The following is a 19,387-nucleotide window of genomic DNA, read 5'->3' as shown; positions in this document are numbered from 1 at the left end:
CTGGTCAAGGTCTTGTTGCTGGTTAGGTCGTGTTAGAGTCCAGTTCGTGTGTTTTCCCCCTCCGTTTCCATCAAACCCTAGCCTCCGTCGCATATTTTCCCCACTTTCTTCCCGTTTTGTCCTCTAATTCGGAGTCGTTTCTCAAATCGGGCATAACTTTCGCGTACGAACTCCGTTTTCAGAAAAGTCACAGAGTTTTTCGCATCGAAATGGTGTTTTGGATCCGTTCGTCCCCACTTTGTCGGGTTCGGCGAAATCAGAATTCCCGAATTCGCCTCCGAAGTTTGAGTTTTCAATTTCCAAATATTTTTCTCATTTTCCGGCTGAACTTCAGAAAATTCTACAGGCCACGTCTTTCACTTGTTTAAGCTCAAATTTTCTGTGGTTCCCTCTTGTGTGCTCCTAAGTGAAAACAAAATATCAAAAAAATAAAAAGAAAAAGTTGAATTTTCCCAAAAAAACAACGACAGCCCAAAAAAATAGAAAAAAGAGAGGGGCAAAAGAGGAACAATATCTAGAGGAGCACATAGAGAAGGGCAAAGTGAGCTGTGTTAGCGTGTGCTGTTTAGTTCTTTGTTTCTGTTGCTCTTGCTATCCATCATACTTGTTTCTCCACCTTGTTTATCACACATACTTGGTACTTGCAACACTTTAGGCCAGCAACGAGAACAAGTACTTGGGACTATAATTCAGCATTACTATCTGTTTCTGATTTGTGTTCCACATATACATATTTGTTCTCTTTGTGTGCCTTCCAAGCTCCACAGATTCTTCTGGACAGCACTGGTTTGCATCCCTGCAATCGCTCGCACGCCTTCCAGGTATCCTTTGCTTTGCTGGTAAGAACCCTGGTAAGAGCTTGGTAAGGTGTCTACCTTTGCTGATCTTGATTGAGAGGCACCACTCCACCTTTGTAGTACGATTATTAGGGATAACCTTCACTGTTTGTTGTTGTGTTTTTTTTTTCCACAATGTCAGTTGAAGGAGATAAAACGTCAAAGGACTTCAAGGAGTGTGTCAGCCAAGAGCAGCTACAAGCTGTTGTAGACAATGCTCAGAAGGAGATGAAGGAGACAGTCATCAAGGCTGTCACTGAAGCGATAATTGAGATGAAACTCGCAAACGCGGTTGAGCGGGTGGACAAACGGTTATCTGAGCTCACCGACAGGGTAAATGCGTTGGAAAACCGTCCTGTGCACAACGAAGATGTGAATGGAAGCAACACCGGTGATGAGTTGTATGATGACGATGTTAATGTTGATCCAGCGGCGACATTGCAAAACAGATTACGGCGTCGTCTCCGCACTAACACCACAGGTATGGGTGGCGTTCCACATCACCACCACCATCGAGGTATGTATAATCGAGCTCCTGAAGATCCTTATGCTAAGGTTAAATTTACTATACCTTCTTTTTCGGGACATTATGATGCTGAGGGATATCTTGATTGGGAGATGACAGTAGAGCAAAAATTTAGTGCCCACCAAGTACCTGAACAACATAGAGTTAGACAAGCCACTAGTGAGTTTAAAGATTTTGCTATTATTTGGTGGACTGGTTTAGCTGCAGATGGTGACACACCTTGTACATGGGAAGAGCTTAAGGTTGCTATGCGTGATAGATTTGTTCCCCCATCTTATCATAGAGACCTGCGTAAGAAATTGATGCGCTTAGAACAGGGAGATAAATCTGTGCAGGATTATTATGGTGAGCTTCAAAAGGGCTTGATGCGTTGTGGCATAGTAAGAGGGAAACGAAGATTCTATTTGTCGATTTTATTCGGGTTTGAGACGTGAAATCCAGGATATTATTGATTATAAAGAATTTAACAATGTCAACCAGTTGTTTCAGTTTGCTATGCTTGCAGAGAAGGAGTTACAGGGGCGTGAGCAGCAGGGCAAGTACAAGGCCAGCACCACATACACACCGCGCACAAGACCATCCTTTGGGCTGTCCAAACCATCCACTTATAGGGCTCCCTCACCAGCGAGCAAGCAACAAGCAGCTACGGCACCAAATCCGGTCACTACACGACCTTCAGGCTCAGGTAAAAATTCTGTTTTGCAGGGACCTTCCAAGAGTGCTTCCTCTGTTGCATCAACGGGACGCACCTCTGGCATTCAGTGCCGTCGCTGCCATGGATTCGGTCATGTGCAGAAGGATTGCCCAAGTCAGCGGGCATACATTGCAACGGAAGATGGGTACATCAGCGCCTCTGACATTGAGGAAGAAGAAGAAGAAGAACCAGTTGTTGAGGAGAGCAACGAAATCTTGGGCAGTGATGACACAGCGACCTATAGGAGCATCATTGTGCAGCGGGCGCTTAGCACAAAGGTACAACAACCAGAGAAGCTGCAACGCCATAACTTGTTCCAGATTTTCTTCGTCATCCAAAATCGGCGAGCACGTGTCATCATCGATGGAGGTAGTTGTAATAATTTGGTGAGTTCAGATTTGGTCAAGAAGCTTGGCTTGACCACACGCCAACACCCCCATCCATATAACCTTCAGTGGTTTAATGATGCTGGAAAAGCTAAGGTAACACAAACTTGCAGAGTTTCTTTTTCCATTGGTTCCTATGCTGATTATGTTGACTGTGATGTGGTACCTATGGAAGCTTGCTCACTTTTATTGGGTCGACCTTGGGAATTTGATAATGATGCTATACACCATGGTAGAAGTAATACATATACTTTTATGCATAAAGGAAAGAAAATTACTTTGGTTCCTATGACCCCTGCTGAAATTGTACAAGCTGATAAAGAACGAGCTGCTAATTTGCGTGATACTAAATCTGAAAATCAGCAAGTTGCTAATTCTCTTTACCCACCTAAAAAGGATAAGTCTGCATCTAGTTCTAAGGTAGAGGGCATAAAATTGAAGGGTGGTGTTATGCTTGCACTAAAAAGTGACCTTGCTGAAATTTCTAATAATGATATTTGCTACACCTTGGTTTGCAAACGAGTTTTGTATTCGCTTGATGATGTTATTAGTTCGATACCTCCTGCTGCCACTAACCTTTTGCAGGAGTATGAGGATGTTTTCCCAGCTGAGATACCCCCGGGACTGCCACCTATGAGAGGGATAGAGCATCAAATCGATTTGATCCCGGGAGCAACATTGCCAAATCGTGCTGCGTATCGAGCCAATCCCGAAGAGACTAAGGAAATTCAGCGGCAAGTCCAAGAGCTTTTGGACCGCGGGTATGTATGTGAGAGCCTTAGTCCTTGTGCTGTTCCTGTGATTTTGGTTCCTAAGAAAGATGGTACTTGGCGTATGTGTGTTGATTGTAGAGCCATCAATAACATTACTATTCGATATCGCCATCCTATTCCTAGACTTGATGATATGCTTGATGAGTTGTGTGGCTCTGTAATTTTTACAAAGATCGACTTGCGTAGTGGTTACCACCAAATTAGAATGAAACTTGGAGATGAATGGAAAACAGCTTTCAAAACTAAATTCGGATTATATGAGTGGTTAGTAATGCCTTTTGGTTTAACTAATGCACCTAGCACTTTCATGCGTTTGATGAATGAGGTTTTAAGAGCTTTTATTGGACGATTTGTGGTGGTTTACTTTGATGATATATTGATTTATAGCAAGTCTTTGGATGAACATATGGATCACTTACGTGCTGTTTTTAATGCTTTACGTGATGCACGTTTATTTGGTAACCTTGAGAAGTGCATCTTTTGCACGGATCGAGTCTCTTTTCTTGGCTATGTTATTACTCCACAGGGAATTGAGGTGGATGAGATGAAAATTGAAGCCATAAAGAGTTGGCCGGTGCCCCAAACCATCAAACAGGTGAGAAGTTTTCTTGGACTTGCAGGTTTTTATCGTCGTTTCGTGAAGGATTTCAGCGCCATTGCTGCCCCCTTACACGAGTTGACAAAGAAAGGTGTGGTGTTCCATTGGGGTAAGGCACAAGAGGAGTCCTTTGACACTTTGAAGGACAAGCTTACGCACGCGCCATTGCTGTAACTTCTAAATTTTGGTAAGACCTTTGAGCTAGAATGTGATGCTAGTGGAGTTGGCATTGGAGGTGTTTTGATGCAAGAAGGTAAGCCCGTTGCATACTTTAGCGAAAAATTGCATGGCCCTGTTCTTAATTACTCTACGTATGATAAGGAATTGTATGCACTTGTACGTTCTTTAGAGACGTGGCGTCATTATTTGTGGCCTAAAGAATTTGTTATACATTCAGATCATGAATCGCTTAAGTATCTTCGTTCTCAACATAATCTGAATCGTAGACATGCTAAGTGGGTTGAATTTATTGAATCTTTTCCTTATGTTATCAAACACAAGAAAGGGAAGGATAATATAATTGCTGATGCTTTGTCTAGACGATATGCTTTGTTGTCCCAACTTGATTATAGAATTTTTGGACTTGACTCAATAAAAGAACAATATGTGCTTGATCCTGATTTTAAAGATGTATTGCTGAACTGTAAAGAGGGACGTACGTGGAACAAGTTTGTGATCAATGATGGATTTGTGTTTAGAGCTAACCGTCTATGCATTCCAGTTGGTTCCGTTCGTCTTTTGTTGTTGCAGGAAGCACATGGAGGAGGATTGATGGGACATTTTGGTGCTAAGAAGACGGAGGATATGTTGGCCACACATTTCTTTTGGCCAAAGATGAGGAGAGATGTTGAGCGGTTCGTGGCACGCTGTACCACATGTCAAAAGGCTAAGTCTCGCTTGAATCCACATGGTTTGTATACGCCTCTTCCTGTTCCTTCTATTCCTTGGGCAGATATTTCGATGGACTTTGTTTTGGGATTACCTAGGACTAAGAGGGGGAGGGATAGCATTTTTGTTGTTGTGGATCGTTTTTCTAAGATGGCACATTTTATACCTTGTCATAAAAGTGATGATGCCGTTTATATTGCTGACCTCTTTTTCAAAGAGATTGTTCGCTTGCATGGTATGCCTTCTACTATTGTTTCAGATCGCGACGCTAAATTTTTGAGTCACTTTTGGCACACTCTATGGAATAAGTTGGGTACAAAACTATTGTTTTCTACTACTTGCCACCCACAAACTGATGGCCAAACGGAGGTAGTGAACCGCACTTTGGGTACCATGTTGAGAGCTATTTTGAAGAAAAATTTAAAGATGTGGGAAGAATGTTTGCCCCACGTGGAGTTTGCTTATAATCGGGCAACACATTCTACCACCAAAGTAAGTCCTTTTCAGGTAGTGTATGGTTTTACCCCTCGCGCTCCTATTGATCTTTTGCCTTTACCTACCACTGAAAGAACACATAGTGATGCTAGTGCACGTGCTGATTTTATTCATAAGTTGCATGAAACAACTAAAATAAATATCGAAAAGATGAATGAAAAGTATAGAATTGCTGGTAGTGAAGGTAGGAAAGAAGTCAAACTTGAACTGGGTGATTTAGTGTGGTTACATTTAAGAAAAGATAGGTTTCCAGAGCTGCATAAGTCTAAATTAATGCCAAGAGCTGCTGGTCCTTATAAGATAATTGAGAAAATAAATGATAATGCATATAAACTTGAGTTGCCATCAGAGTTCGGGGTTAGTCCTTCTTTTAACATTGCAGATTTGAAACCTTACTTGGGAGCCGATGATGAGCTTGAGTCGAGGACGACTCCAATTCAAGAGGGGGAGGATGATAAGGACATCACTCCCTCGGATACATACAATGATCCTCCATTGAACTTTCAAGGTCCAATCACAAGGGCTCGCGCACGACAATTAAATTTAGAGGTGAGCTCGTTCCTAAGCAACTCTTTATATAATTTTGAGAATAGATTACTACCTAATGATTATGTGTTGCTTAGGAATCATGGAGAGGACAAGGAGACACATAGAGGAAGGCTTGGAGGCGTGGAGGAGCAGCTAGGACGTCCAACAACAGCAGGAGGTCCAGTCCAACTCGAGTCCGAATCAGCCTCGACCTCCAGGACCAGCGAGCAGTAAAACTGACGCCCAGGACGCATCCGGACTCCGTTTTCGACGATTCACATATGGTTGGAAAGATAATTTCATAAGGAAACCAATGGCGTTGGTTTGAGGTCCAAATTCCTTCTGAGTCAACGGAAAACGTCGAAACAAGTCAGCATCCAGAATCTGTCCCGGTGCTGCGTCACCGTTTTTGGTCCGTTCGACCATGTATCGTGTTGGAGTCCATTAGGGACGCGTCTAGGGGTCCTTGGCCGACCCTAATCCTTTATATACAGTAGCCGCCGCCCTAATTAGGGTTGGGTTTTGCTTAGATTATTCTGTCAAGAACAGTTTCGCCGTTTCGTCGGTTTGTGAGACCCCAACTCGTGAGATTAATCATTCATCTGCAATTTGGTTGCATTCTCCCTTGTTCTTGCTTGTGTTCTTCGATTCGCAGGCAAGGATTTTAGCCTTCTTGGCAAGGTCAACCGTGCAACGCCGGTTGATAACCAGAGGAGACGTGGTGCTGCGATTGCGGGGTTTCGGATCGTGTTGTTCGAAAGCCGGATCGTCTTGTGTCTCGTTTCCACCAAATCGAGAGTTACCAGAACCTTTCGGAAGATCGGGAACCTTTGTCCATATTATTTGGTGTGGAGCGACGATGAGAAGTGTGTACGGGGACACGAAGACACTTGCCTCGGTGGCTCAAGCTTTGAAGTGATCATGACGGCAATGAACCGAAACAGAGGCTTATGGTGAGACCTTACCTTGATGGCTTAGTGGCTCATCCGGGTGAAAACCTTGTCTTTATGACTCAATGGCTCAATAGCCGTGACCGGGTGCCGATCGGAAGCATATCCTTTGTGGAGCTCCAACGTGGACTAGGGGTGGTATTCATGCTATCGATACCACGAGAAAAAATCCTTATGCTAAGTTTACTCTCTCTACCTTATTTTCGTTTTCACATTTACTTATTTGCAATTTACCTTCTTAGATACGTTGCAAGCGCTTTGATCGGTAAAGTAGACACACTAGATAAATCTAGAGCACATTTAAATAGAAATCGATATAGATTTATCTTATATTGTTTTTAGAGCTAAAATAGTTCTAAATATCTTAATTCATTCTCTCTTAATCCCTATAGTCATTAGAGGAGAAGCACACATACATATGGGCACATATATATGAACTTGATAAAAAAAAGCATGAGAGGGAAGATATACAGACTAGAGGCAAAAAGTTACTTTCCATTATTAAAATATATATGTATGGGCGCAGGAGTAAAAGCTAGGTAGGCAGGGACAAGGATGGGGAACAGGAAGGAATCCTCGATTGTGGTCAGCTTTCATATACTTCTATTCTTTATTTGTGAGGAAACTTTCCTTCCTGTATTTCCGTTCTCCTATTATGTTGTCCAATCAAGTTAATACCTAAATACCCAAGAGAACTGTTGTGATAATGGGTTAATTTGAACATTAGCGATTTAGTTTTCCTTCAATATTTAGAAAACAGAAATGAAGGGCTCAAATAGTTCCTCTATCTTTCATGGATAACATAAATATATAAAATCTTCGCTTTAACCTTTTGAGAGGATAAAAAGTCGACCACTTGTATCCAGCGAAGCAAAAAAAAAAACCAATTTTTCCTGGATTCACTAAAAAAATTGTAGCTCTGGCATTCATTCAAAAAAGGAGCTACACACCTGCGTTCGAGCTCACCCAAGCGTAGTGCTTGACAGCATATTCTTCCAACCGAGCGCTTGCTCGGTCCCCATTAAAATATGTTTACAAAACCCAATCAAGTTATGATATTATGAAGTGCATTTCAAACAGAAAATGTATATATATGGTTTTCATGTTTCCAAAAATTTCATAGTATGAAATGTAACATCCCAAATTTGGAGCTTCTCAAAATTTATTTTATACAAAAGAAAATAAATTTATTGAATAAATAAAACCTAGGTAAGTATATACTAATATATATGTATATACAAAAGATTTCCAAATTTGGTTTGCAAATGTTTGAATTATGGTTGTTTATATCATTTGAATATTTATTATATTATTTGATATATAATGTATATTAAATAATATATCTAGTAAGCATATTCATATGTGTATAGTTATACAAAGAAATATAAGAAGGAATAAAAGAAATAGGAAGTAGAAAAGAATATAAGAAGGAATAACAGATATGGGAAGTAGAAAAGAGAAGGAAAAGGAGAGAAACCCTAACTCACCTCGGGCCTCAACCCATCTCCAGCCCAACCTTTACCTCTCCTCACTTTCCAGGCCGGCCCAGTCATCTCTCCTCCCTCCCCTCCTTTTTCCTCGGCCCAGGCTGTTTTCCCTTTTCCCCTCTCGGCATGCATCGCTTCCTAGCCCAACCGAGCACTGGCTTGTTGTGGGCCGACACTAGCGCCACGGCCCAAACTGACGATGCGCTGTCTTCCCTCTGTGCTGGGCCGAGGGCCGTTCATTGCAGCCCAACTCAGCGGCGCACCCTTTCCATCTTTGGTCTGTCAACTCCCTCTGGCACGTTCGCTTTACCCTTTATCTACCTTAGTCTCTCTCGTGCACGCGTGGGCTAAAAGCACTGTTGTGGCACAGTTTGCCAAAGCCGCTCTCAACACAGTGTCATCCCCGACCTTTGGTTGTTCCCCGGTCTCGTGAATCCAAACAGGACCATCGAGACCTTCACGCTCGATACAACTCTGAATCAAAGGGGAAAGGACCTTTAGAAGCTCGCGTTCGGGTTCGCAAGGCTGCACCATGTCCACCCCTCTCTTTGTACGGCTTTCAGATGGAGCTCGCAAGAAGGACTCATCCTCCACAACACGCGGCAGTGTTTCTCATCCGAAACAGAAGCCAATAGCATCCCAACAGCCAAATCCGGCTCAGGTTCAATGAAAAAATCATCTAGAAGAGGTGTGACTGGTTTTTTTGCATTTTTTCCTACTTTGAAATACAATTTTTTGTTGAAATAATATCTTCTAGTCATGAACTAACTATGATAATTATTTATAGCCAGGATAGGAACTGACTATGATAATAACTGATTTTTATAGTTACATGATGATAGTCGGTTCAAAACTGATCGAACAAATCCTTCCAAACTGACTGAGATTGCTGATTTCTAGTAGTGCTTAAACCCTAGTTTTGTTCTGACTAAACGCAAAGGACCTCAAAATAGATTCATTAGAGGAGGGAAAGGATGGATCAGGAATGCATGCATGTCCCATCAAGTTAATTCTCAAATACCCAAAAGAAATTGTAGCACGCTCGATCGAAAGCATGGCAAATTGTTGTGCCAATGGAAATCCGTTCTCGTCTCTTTATTAGAGAAGGTGGAATTCAAACAGTAGCGGCTTAGCTTTTACTTCACAATTCCACGACCTTATTATCTTATTACTGTAAAGATTGTACATTATTTGTTAACTTATATATATGCAAGCATCTATGCCTGACACAAAATCGCCGTGTCACAGTTCATGGCAGTTAAGTCCAGTTTGATTCTACTTTTCTTCCTTGAAAAATGGATTTTCTCATTGTTGTATCGTTAATTAGGATATGGTGGGTATACCTCGGTCTGTTGTATCGGTAGAATGTTTAGCCATCCATGCTTTTGTTTTGCCCATTCTTATGTCCAGCTCACTGGCTCGCATGGTCATGGAAATTTATAATTTGTCGGTTGAGATTGATATATACCCCTTTGGTATCCTCAGGATTTCACATGGTTCCATAGTAGACCTGTCTCTAATATTATTTGAGATAGATTTACACTAGAACAGTGAGAGATAAAGTTTTTCATACGGTTCTAAAGAAACCGTGAGACATAAGATGTCTCGTATCAGCTTTTTTTAGTAGTGACTTGTTGGTTCAAATTTGAAAGATGTGTGAGAAACATATAGATATGAAATGGCGGTGAGTTTCATCTGATGGGTGGTGAAGAGTGAGTCTAGCTCATGTCAATTGTGGAAAACAGAACCGAGTCAAGAACCATCCTTTTATTTTTTTGAAGTTCCTAATGACCAAGCACCGCCAGTAAACCTCCTAAATACCTTCTCCTCCACCCATCTCCTGTATGATGCACCATTTAAGATTAACCCTCTCTTCTCTCTTTACCAACACAAGAAACAGCAGGCATGGCCAAATTAGCTAGGCTGCACCTTCCCGTCCTGGGCCTGTCCCTGGTGGCCCTCCTCCTGAGCGCCCCCGTTCTGGACGCTGCCGCCTCTGACGAAATAACCTACCGCGCGATGAACCCCGACGACGTTCCTGGCAAGTCGGGACTCAACCGCCCCGACGCCAACGCCAACAGGTACACGCGCGGGTGCGAGAACCAGTTAGAATGCAGGGGCGCATCAGCGTGATCAAGAGGCATGGTGGATATATATACGCAGGCACATCCGCCCAAGAACTTCCAATGTCCATATAGATTGGCTTTTCATTGCATACATGTTTGGTTCATGTGTATTAAGCATTGCTAATTTCTTCTTTATAGCAATCATCATCTGTTGTACGTTGATGAATTATTTTCTCTCTCCCAACATTGTTGTGTCGTAAGTGCAAGCAAATGTATTTGAGTAAATTTCACTTTGGATCATGTATTAATGTACTTGGTGCATTTTGAACCACCTTTAGCAACAACTTCGCTTTGAACTATATATTTGATGTTAATACTTCAATTTGCACCGTGTTTAAGGAATCGATCTTTGACCATGCTCATGTAACGAGTAGTTCCATCCACCTCAGCTCTACGTATTTATCTGGGAGGATGGATTACTATTTTCAGTTCAAACTTTCTTCCTCTCGATTTATTATTTGTTTCCTACTTCCACTTTGAACTCAAGTTGCTAGAGTCGCCTCTCCACATCGCATAGCATGGTATCGAGTTTATGGTACCGTTGATCATCTAAAAAAGTCAACATCCTACTTGTAATTTGACTCTCTGATTATCTGTTCGCTAGCATTGTGGAGATAGGTATCGAGCCGACGGAAAGGTAGACATGTCCAAGGTGATGCAGTGATGCAGGTGGTGACTTGAGGAGAGGTAGCGGCAAGTAGACATGGCTGGAGAGGTAGCGGCAAGTAGACATAGCATATACAGTTTTCAATAACAACCGTATGTAATATTATTTATGAAAAAATAATATTTTTAACATAGGAAAAAAATTGCACCTGAGCCACCCCGCAATTCACAAGTCACACGAGTCACAAATCACACGATTTTTCACATGAAATATACGCGCCTGCGGTTTGTAGACCTCGAACCCATAACCTCATACCTCTATCATCTCACATGTACACCATTGCTAATAGTAATGGGATGTTTTATCCTTTTGACCCTTGTTTTCCAAAACTTTCAATAATTATTTGGATATTTAATAACTTTAAATAAAAATCTATAAACTACAAAGCTGTAGATTTTATCAAAAGCTATAATTTTCATAATCCGACTTCGTATGAATATTTTATGAATTTTTAAATATATACTATGGATAGATATTTATAAAACTCATATGTGTTGATCATCTAGGCACAAACGGATATTTATAAAAAATTATTTATGTCTATAAGAACAAGAACACATAGACAATTTTACTAAAATATCATCTATGTGTAGACAGCTACTAGACACAGATGATTTTTCATACAGAGCTATTTGTATCGTTCAACAATACACAAACGATTTTTTAGGAAAAACATCTATGTCTAGGAGCCATCAAAACATAGATAGCATTTTAGTAAAACTATATGTGTATTCTCACTCTCCTAGACAGCTGGAAATATCACATATACTTTTTCCTGTCAACCATCTATGCGTAATTTACCAGTGATGGCTTTTAAGTAACCGTCTGTGATACTGTATCTGCTATTGTTGTTTCTGTGGTAGTGAATGGATTCATTACTAGGTCGTTAGACGAGAGGCACACATATATATATGAGCTTGCTACAAAAAGCATAAGAGAGGGAAGATGTACATAAGGTGTGTCAAAAACTAGAGGTCATTGCGCTAGAAGTCTTTGTGAAGAATAGGTGGTGTTCTAATTCGAGGATATACCCTAGATGATTTCCTAACTACTATGTATTTCACTACTTTTTTTGCTTACTCAAAAAATTGTCATCGAAGTCATTCCTTACCACAGCCAAATCAAAGTTATTCAAACTACCGGTAGCTATCTCCTAAACAGAGGCACGAGGTACCTCCAGAACCATAATATCGACGAGTTCGGAGACACCGGCCACCTCTGGGACAATGGCAGTAATTTCCTGGGTCAAATGCTTAACAGGATCTACTTCCTAGTTAATACTATCCGGCACATCTTGAACCGATGGCATCGAGCTTCCTCTCATACCCACATCGACTATAACCTCTGCGCAACACACTTGAGAACCATTCACATAATCCTTGTACAACTTTCAATCATTCTACGGTGCCAACTCCATGACAACATAGTGAGCCCTCCCACCCCGGCCGACATCAAACCTTCCATGTACGGTAATATCACATGCATCCACATCAACATTCATAATTGACCTAACTCAAGCAACAATTTCATCGAAACAAGGAGGGTTCCCAAATTTCAAAACTTGCTCTCTCATCTTATAAAACTTCCCATTTGCATTAATCATGCCACCACAAAACACACGAACAATTCGATCCATCTACACAAACCATCCAAACATTCATATATAAAAATATTGATCGCTATAACACATGCAAAGCCTACACATAATCCATTTCAGTCCCTACGCATCATCATTCATCACAATAATTCAAAATTACTCAGATATATAGAAGAATATGCTTTGCTCATATACATTAAGCATAATCATACATGATTCAATTTCTTACACTCAAATAATTGCATGCAACAAATTTTACACGTTACACACTATAAATCCATAGCACAATATTTGATCTCCGATCTGACCCGAAACTTACAAATTTCATAGTTCAACATCAACATAATCTTAAACCCTAACTACCCTTGAACTAAGAATTCAAGCTAAAAACACCGAAAAAACTTGTAGCGAATGAAGGAACTATCTTCCTAGGACATGTCTCCGTGAAATCCCCTTCGAATCGAGCCTGATTGGTTGAGAAATGGGGGATTCATCGGTGTCACCGCAGACCGTTGTCTCTGCTCGCGTGCGACTGGAGGAGGAAGAAGAGCTGCGGGAGAGAAGGGCTAGCGCGGCCCTCTATATGTAGATGAGTCACGGCAAAGGGGTTAGTGTAACAGGCGGTCGCGCCAACCCCTATGACGCAACTTAGGACTACCATGCCAACCCTACATGTAAAGGCGTAAGGGTTACGGCCAGCGTGATCACTTGGTCACGCCAATGCATAATTAAGTTAAGAGTCATGCTATTTACTTTGGCGTGACTAAAAGGACTATTTCTGAAAATTTAGTTTGACACATGCTGTTATTAAAATATTAATTAAAAAAGGCTAAAAAATCCCTAAATTAACATTTATGGTCGGTCGTCTATTACTAGTTCTTTAGTAATGTTAAATATTAACAAAATCTAGTTTCAGGGATAAGTAACATTTAACACAAAATGTTGCGGTTCATTTGTTAAGTAAAACTACATCACAATCAAATAGCATACTTTATGGCAAATTTAGAAAATACCATGGTAAAGATTACCCAAGTTGAATAATATCATTGGTGTCTCTATGACCTATGGTCCTAAGACCTAATATCATTTTTACAGCTGACATTATGCAATATAAATATATTTGTAATAATATCTACCTAATTTTTTCTATTTTATTACATTTAGGTCTCACCTGCAAGTGATCACATCACTCTACACTGGAAAATGACTTTCTAATCGGATACCAACACACAATCACACTTGTTTGAACAGAGACAATTAGAAAACCTGTTTTTGGTCGGCGGCGAGGCTTGGAGAATAAATGAATGAACCATAAATATTAGGGTTAATCCAAATAACCCCATGCCTTCTAAATCTTAGACCATAAGATCTAGGGTTTTACAAAATTAACTGTCTACTACGGTTTTGAAGTGGCACGTTAAACTCATTCCAAAGACCGAGGAAGGGAGCTCGAGCCGCACTCACCCACACAGCAAAAGCCCAGAGGCGGCGGCCGCCGCCGCAGGCCAGCAACCTCGCCGTCATCGCCACCCCCGCCGCGGCGCCGGTTCCCCTCCAACCGCCGGAGACCATGTCGAGCGGCCTCGACATGTCCCTGGAGGACCTCATCAAGCGGTCCAAGTCCCGACCCAAAGCCAACCCCATCTCCTCGTCGGGACCCGCCCGCCGCGCGCCGCTGGCCGCCCGCGCCGCGCCCTATCCACCGGCTGCCCCCAAGGTACGCTGCGCGCGCCCTCCTTGCCCCGGGCTCCGGGTCCTTCTCTCAGCGAAAAAAAACCCTAACGCAGCCACCGGCCGGTGCCCGCCCGTCCCGTCCAGGCCCGCGCCACCAACAACTCGCCCTACGGGATCTACGCCGAGCACGTCGCCTCCTTGGCCGCGGTCGCGCCACAGCCGGCCGCCGCGAGGACGTTCGAGACGGGGACGAAGCTGCACATCTCCAACCTCGACGCCGGCGTCACTGTCGAGGACGTCCAGGTGCTGCCCGTTCTTCTGTTACTTGGCAATTCAGTAAAAAAAAGAAGAAGTCAGTATTGGTTCAGTCTTATGTGCTACTTGAAGGACATAGCCCTCCCTGTTTTTGTGATTAAGTGGAGCTACAGATGCTGTACTTTCCTGTCACAACCATAACTCTACTTGACGGTTTTAGTCTTAGTTGTTCTTTATAGTATGTCGTCTGAACCGTGGTATCATTCAATTGACAAATGGCGCAGTACTAATTTGATTTCTAGTGCTTGGGAAATATGGAAATGATATATGTGCTTATGCTTTTTACAATGTGCTGGTTTATCATATGCAAATTGAGCTTGACTCCAAAGATTTAAAAATGAGTAAATTTCACAAACCTACAACTATTTGTACCTTTGTAACACAAAACTACAACTTCTGAGATTTATTTTACAAAACTACAACTACTTGCCCTTGTGCCCTCAGTAACACAAAACTACAACTTTTTGGTCTGGTCCCACTCGTCAGCCACACATTACTCGTTTTCCCCCATTACGCTGAAAATGTGTGGCTGACAGATGGGATCAAGCCAAAAAGTTATAGTTTTGCGTTACTAAAGGCACAGATAGTTGTAGTTTTGTAAAATAGTTGTAGGTTTGTGAAATTTACTCTTTAAAAATGGAAGAAGAGAATCTGAAATGAGCTTTCTCATCCCCCCCCCCCACTCCCCTGTTGCCCTGGCCCATAAAGATCTGAATTGTTGCCTCTTGGTTGGGTGGTTGTACGCTTCACACCTATCTGGACCCTTTGAGTATGAAACTAGCCTTCTCATTATCAAATCGCAATGGGTGTCGACTGAATGAAAGGCACTTGTATACAGATCACAGGGTGAGGAGTATTGACAAATTGTATTAAAACAAATCTTACTTTTGGTAAAGATGTAGTAAGAGTTTTTTCTGTGTCCGAATGTTTCCCCTTCTGATGCTACCCAAATCATGTAAACAACAATACTTAGTTCCTCTTCGAAGAACAGACTTGATAGTTTTGTGGTTAAATGGAGCTATGGATCCCATATTTCCATGTGAGATTTTAGCCATCCTGATTTTGGCAATACATGATTACATGAGTTGTGTATATAAGCTTAGACTGTAAGCCTCCGCTTCTTTAAAGAACGTAATCTTAATGGTTATATGATGGAATGGATCTATAGGTGAAAGATTTTTGTTGTACCAACTGTGGACAATATATGATTCCTTGTTTTGAAAGGATATAGTCTCTGTAGTCCATAGTTATCTGACCAAAATGAAATGTGGATTCTAATGTTGATAATATGCAAATAAACTTAATAGTTTTGTCCGTAGCTTTTCATTGTAGATAGATAGTCTTGCCTCTTAATTGGTATGTTATCAACTGATCTAAGAAATGGTTGTTCCCTGTGGAAGATCTTAAGATCGTTCTGATCCTTGATCAATGCTATATCTAACATTTTAAATACTTGATTAGTTTCATGAATATATCACAGGTTGGTTCTTCGTAACTATACTTTCAAAATGTCATGTTTTTTTTTAACTTTTTGCAAATATAATTGTTATCTTGTGATAAAAATTGATGGTTCAAGTTTACATCTTGGAGGAGCAATAACAAAGTCTTAGTTTTTTTCTCTGATCACATAACCTCAATTGATGTGATGCCAGCTGATGGGTTATGTTGTTTTGTTTCATCAGGAACTCTTCGGGGAGGTTGGTGAGCTCAAGCGTTATTCGATGAACTATGACAAGGATGGGAGATCCAAGGTAGTCTATTCACTATACCCTTGCTTTCACTAGTATCAGCATTTGCTCACTGTGGACTTTCTTTAACCCTTCCTTTTTTTAGGGAACTGCGGAAGTTGTCTTTGCAAGGAAAGTGGATGCTTTGGATGCTATCAAGAGATACAACGGTGTTCTACTTGATGGGAAGCCAATGATGATAGAGCTAATTGGAAACAATGCCGAACCAACCCCCGTGGTGCCATTAATCCACAACCGTCCTCTGCAGGACTACAGTGAAATTCATAACAGGTTTTCTACCAATTTCTTTCTATCATCCATGATTCAAACCGTTTTAATTGCTCTTTCATATGATTTAAGTTGGGAGTGCAAAAACTTGTATGAGGTAATCCTTTGACCCATAAAGCCTTTGTTTTACACCTGGATTGTCACTAAGAATACTTCAAATCACCAAATGGCATGCTGCATCAGAAATAATTGGCCAAACAGGAGTGTGGGTGAATCTGCAAAGAAATAGATGCTTAGGTCCCATGCACTCAATGATGTTTGGAAATGCACCAAAGTATTTATCATTTTATGATTTTTATCCCGTGACACTTCAGACCAATTTTATGTGATCATCATTTAGTTTCAGTGAAACTATGCCTCTGCTTTCAGTTCTAGGGCTGTTTAGATTGCCCTACTGGGGCTGCAAGATAGCATTTGCGAACGCTGTAGTTGTCCACTAGAAATGGTACAGTACTACGGTGGCTATTGCAGACTGTAATATAGCTTGTCTTTTTAGTTCATCATGTTCAGACAGTCAAGCCATATTTAGACAAATGTCTAAAGTTGTTCATGTTTATGCACATGGCTCTAATTGTGGGACTCATTAGTACGGGACTTCAATTCACAGTGAAGTGTCAATGTTGTGAAATATCTTAGGTCTGTTGTGAAGGATATGGGAAGACAAGCAAACACAGGAAATATTTTTCTTGCATTTGAGGATCAATGATGAAAAGAAAATTTCTTGCACAACTTTTAGAGCTAACTAAATACCTAAGTACAATTACCTACTTCTGTTTACTAACACTGCTGCATTTCTAAACTTGTTGCGATTGTGCACTTCTGTAAGAAACGACACTATTTTTCCATATTGTCACGGCGTATATACAACTGAACAATAAATTAAGAAGTTTAACAGCCTACCAGTAATCATTTTCTTTGTACATGTCGACCGGACTATAAATTATTTGTATGTGTACTGCTGTGATACAAAATTATTTAGATATGCAACTGCATCTGAAATCACTCAGACAGTTTCCACATGCATCTTGTGTGAATGTTGCTTGAAGCTTGCCTGATTGGATTTTCAAATTGCTTGCCGAAAATTGGAACTGCTTTGAGCATGCATCACCATATGCAGAGGCTGATAATTAAGAAATGCAGAGACTCACAGCTTTTCTCGCACCATGTTCTCCCACACACTTTAGACTAAACCCAGTACCACTGTTGTCCATCTCTCCACTGAAGTACATGTTTAATGTCGAATGGTAGTACCTTAGTAGCACAAGGCAATGTTTCTTGCAGTTGCAATAGTTGCTTCCTTCGTTGTCTAGTCACTACACCCTGGCACCAGGGCTCCATAACATGCCAAATGGGGTAATCCATCGAACACCACAGATGGGTACATTCTTATCAGGTCATTAGAGTTTCTACACCGAGGAAATCCTCTGTTACGTTAAAATGCATTTATGCAATATATATTTGGTCACACAAGTATATGGCCAGCGACAGCACAATGCAGCCAACTTTGTTTGGTCGTCTCCTTGTACTTCTGCTGTGTGTTCCCTAAGTTCAATCAGATAGCCCTCAGCACCAACCCATTGATTGGTCCTGGCCATCCATGATACTTTACAGAGCATGCATTCGCATGCATTGCCAATAGTATTACAAGGCACACCCACCAAACACTTATAGCATATTGGTTACATTGTTTGCAGTGTGCCTCAAAGAGGTGGTCATAGAGGGACATCCCAAGGCAATGGTCATCTTGGAAACAGTAGCCAAAATAGTGGTGGCCGCAGACAGGGGAAAGCCCGAGGGCAGGATCGGAATCGTGCACAAGTGTCTGCTGCTGATCTTGATGCTGAACTGGACAAGTATCACGCGGAAGCAGTGAAAGAAGTGAGGCTCTGATGTTCCATTTATACAGTGGAGCCACGCTGAGACAGTGCAGCCTTTTGAGTTAGAAACTGTGAAGTTGTTGCTTTGCCAGTGTTTAATGGTAGAATTTTTTTGCTGCTAGTGACAGAACCATGCAGATACCACGTTCCAGGACCATGATGCGTGGGTTTGAACCATGGAATATCCAGTTAATGCTCCTTGCGGTATCAAATGCCATTTGGTGTACAATCCAGTGTTTAAGTAGTGGTACGTATTTGCAAAATCTATTCATTGTAGTTGTTATCCATCGCCGAGAACAATTGGAAACCATCAGCAAACAATTTCATCTGCGTTGCTTTGTCTGCCCCTAGTGCTGGATATGTTCTGTTGCATACTTGCATTAGGCTATTAGCTAACGTTCTTTTGGCCAAGTTTTGGCTTGCCCATTAGAGACATCAGCCAAACATGTTATGAGTCCTCAATTTGGTATTGAATCTTTATGTTCTGTTGTATGTTCTGAGCTTTAGGGTCTGTGTTTTTTATTTTGATTGCGGATTTTAGCTTTAAAATTATAATCTAAAATAAATAGGGTGATTTTACAATCTAGAATTTACAATCTGGGACTATTGTGCTACAATCTAGGAAAATATTGTTTCTATCAGATTATAGCATATATGTACCCACTATTCTCATTACAAATATAATGTTTTGTTACGGAGAGAAGAAATTGAGTCCAAGAACGCTAGCGTCGTCCGCCTCCTCCTTGAGGCTGCACCCTAGCCCACGAGCATTGTCATCGTGCTGTTCGGCTCTGACGCAATGATACCTCTAACTCCTCGTCGTCGACCCACGAGCGTGAGGATGGCTTCCACCTGTGGTTCTACGATGGCAGCGTCGAGGACCCAAACGCAGACTACTTCCATCGGACGTTCGTCGCGGTGGCTAGGCTCATGTCGACACGCGTCGCAGACCTGG

At 41.5% G+C, this 19,387-nt stretch overlaps 1 protein-coding gene across 1 annotated transcript; it reads left to right on the top strand.

Annotated features, from left to right (window-relative positions):
- Positions 1-13,950: 13,950 nt before the first annotated feature.
- LOC133891387 (THO complex subunit 4A-like) lies at positions 13,951-18,762 on the top strand. The gene is made up of 5 exons (XM_062332102.1): positions 13,951-14,268; positions 14,370-14,528; positions 16,223-16,291; positions 16,374-16,558; positions 18,250-18,762. The coding sequence occupies exons 1-5, from the start codon at positions 14,122-14,124 to the stop codon at positions 18,443-18,445; spliced, it is 756 nt and encodes a 251-aa protein (XP_062188086.1). The 5' UTR covers positions 13,951-14,121; the 3' UTR covers positions 18,446-18,762.
- Positions 18,763-19,387: the final 625 nt, after the last annotated feature.

The sequence above is a fragment of the Phragmites australis genome, chromosome 14 (assembly GCF_958298935.1).
Source record: "Phragmites australis chromosome 14, lpPhrAust1.1, whole genome shotgun sequence".
In the NCBI taxonomy this organism is placed as follows: domain Eukaryota; kingdom Viridiplantae; phylum Streptophyta; class Magnoliopsida; order Poales; family Poaceae; genus Phragmites; species Phragmites australis.
The sequence above is the reverse complement of the archived record's forward strand: the minus strand, read 5'-3'. Positions and strand labels throughout refer to the sequence as shown.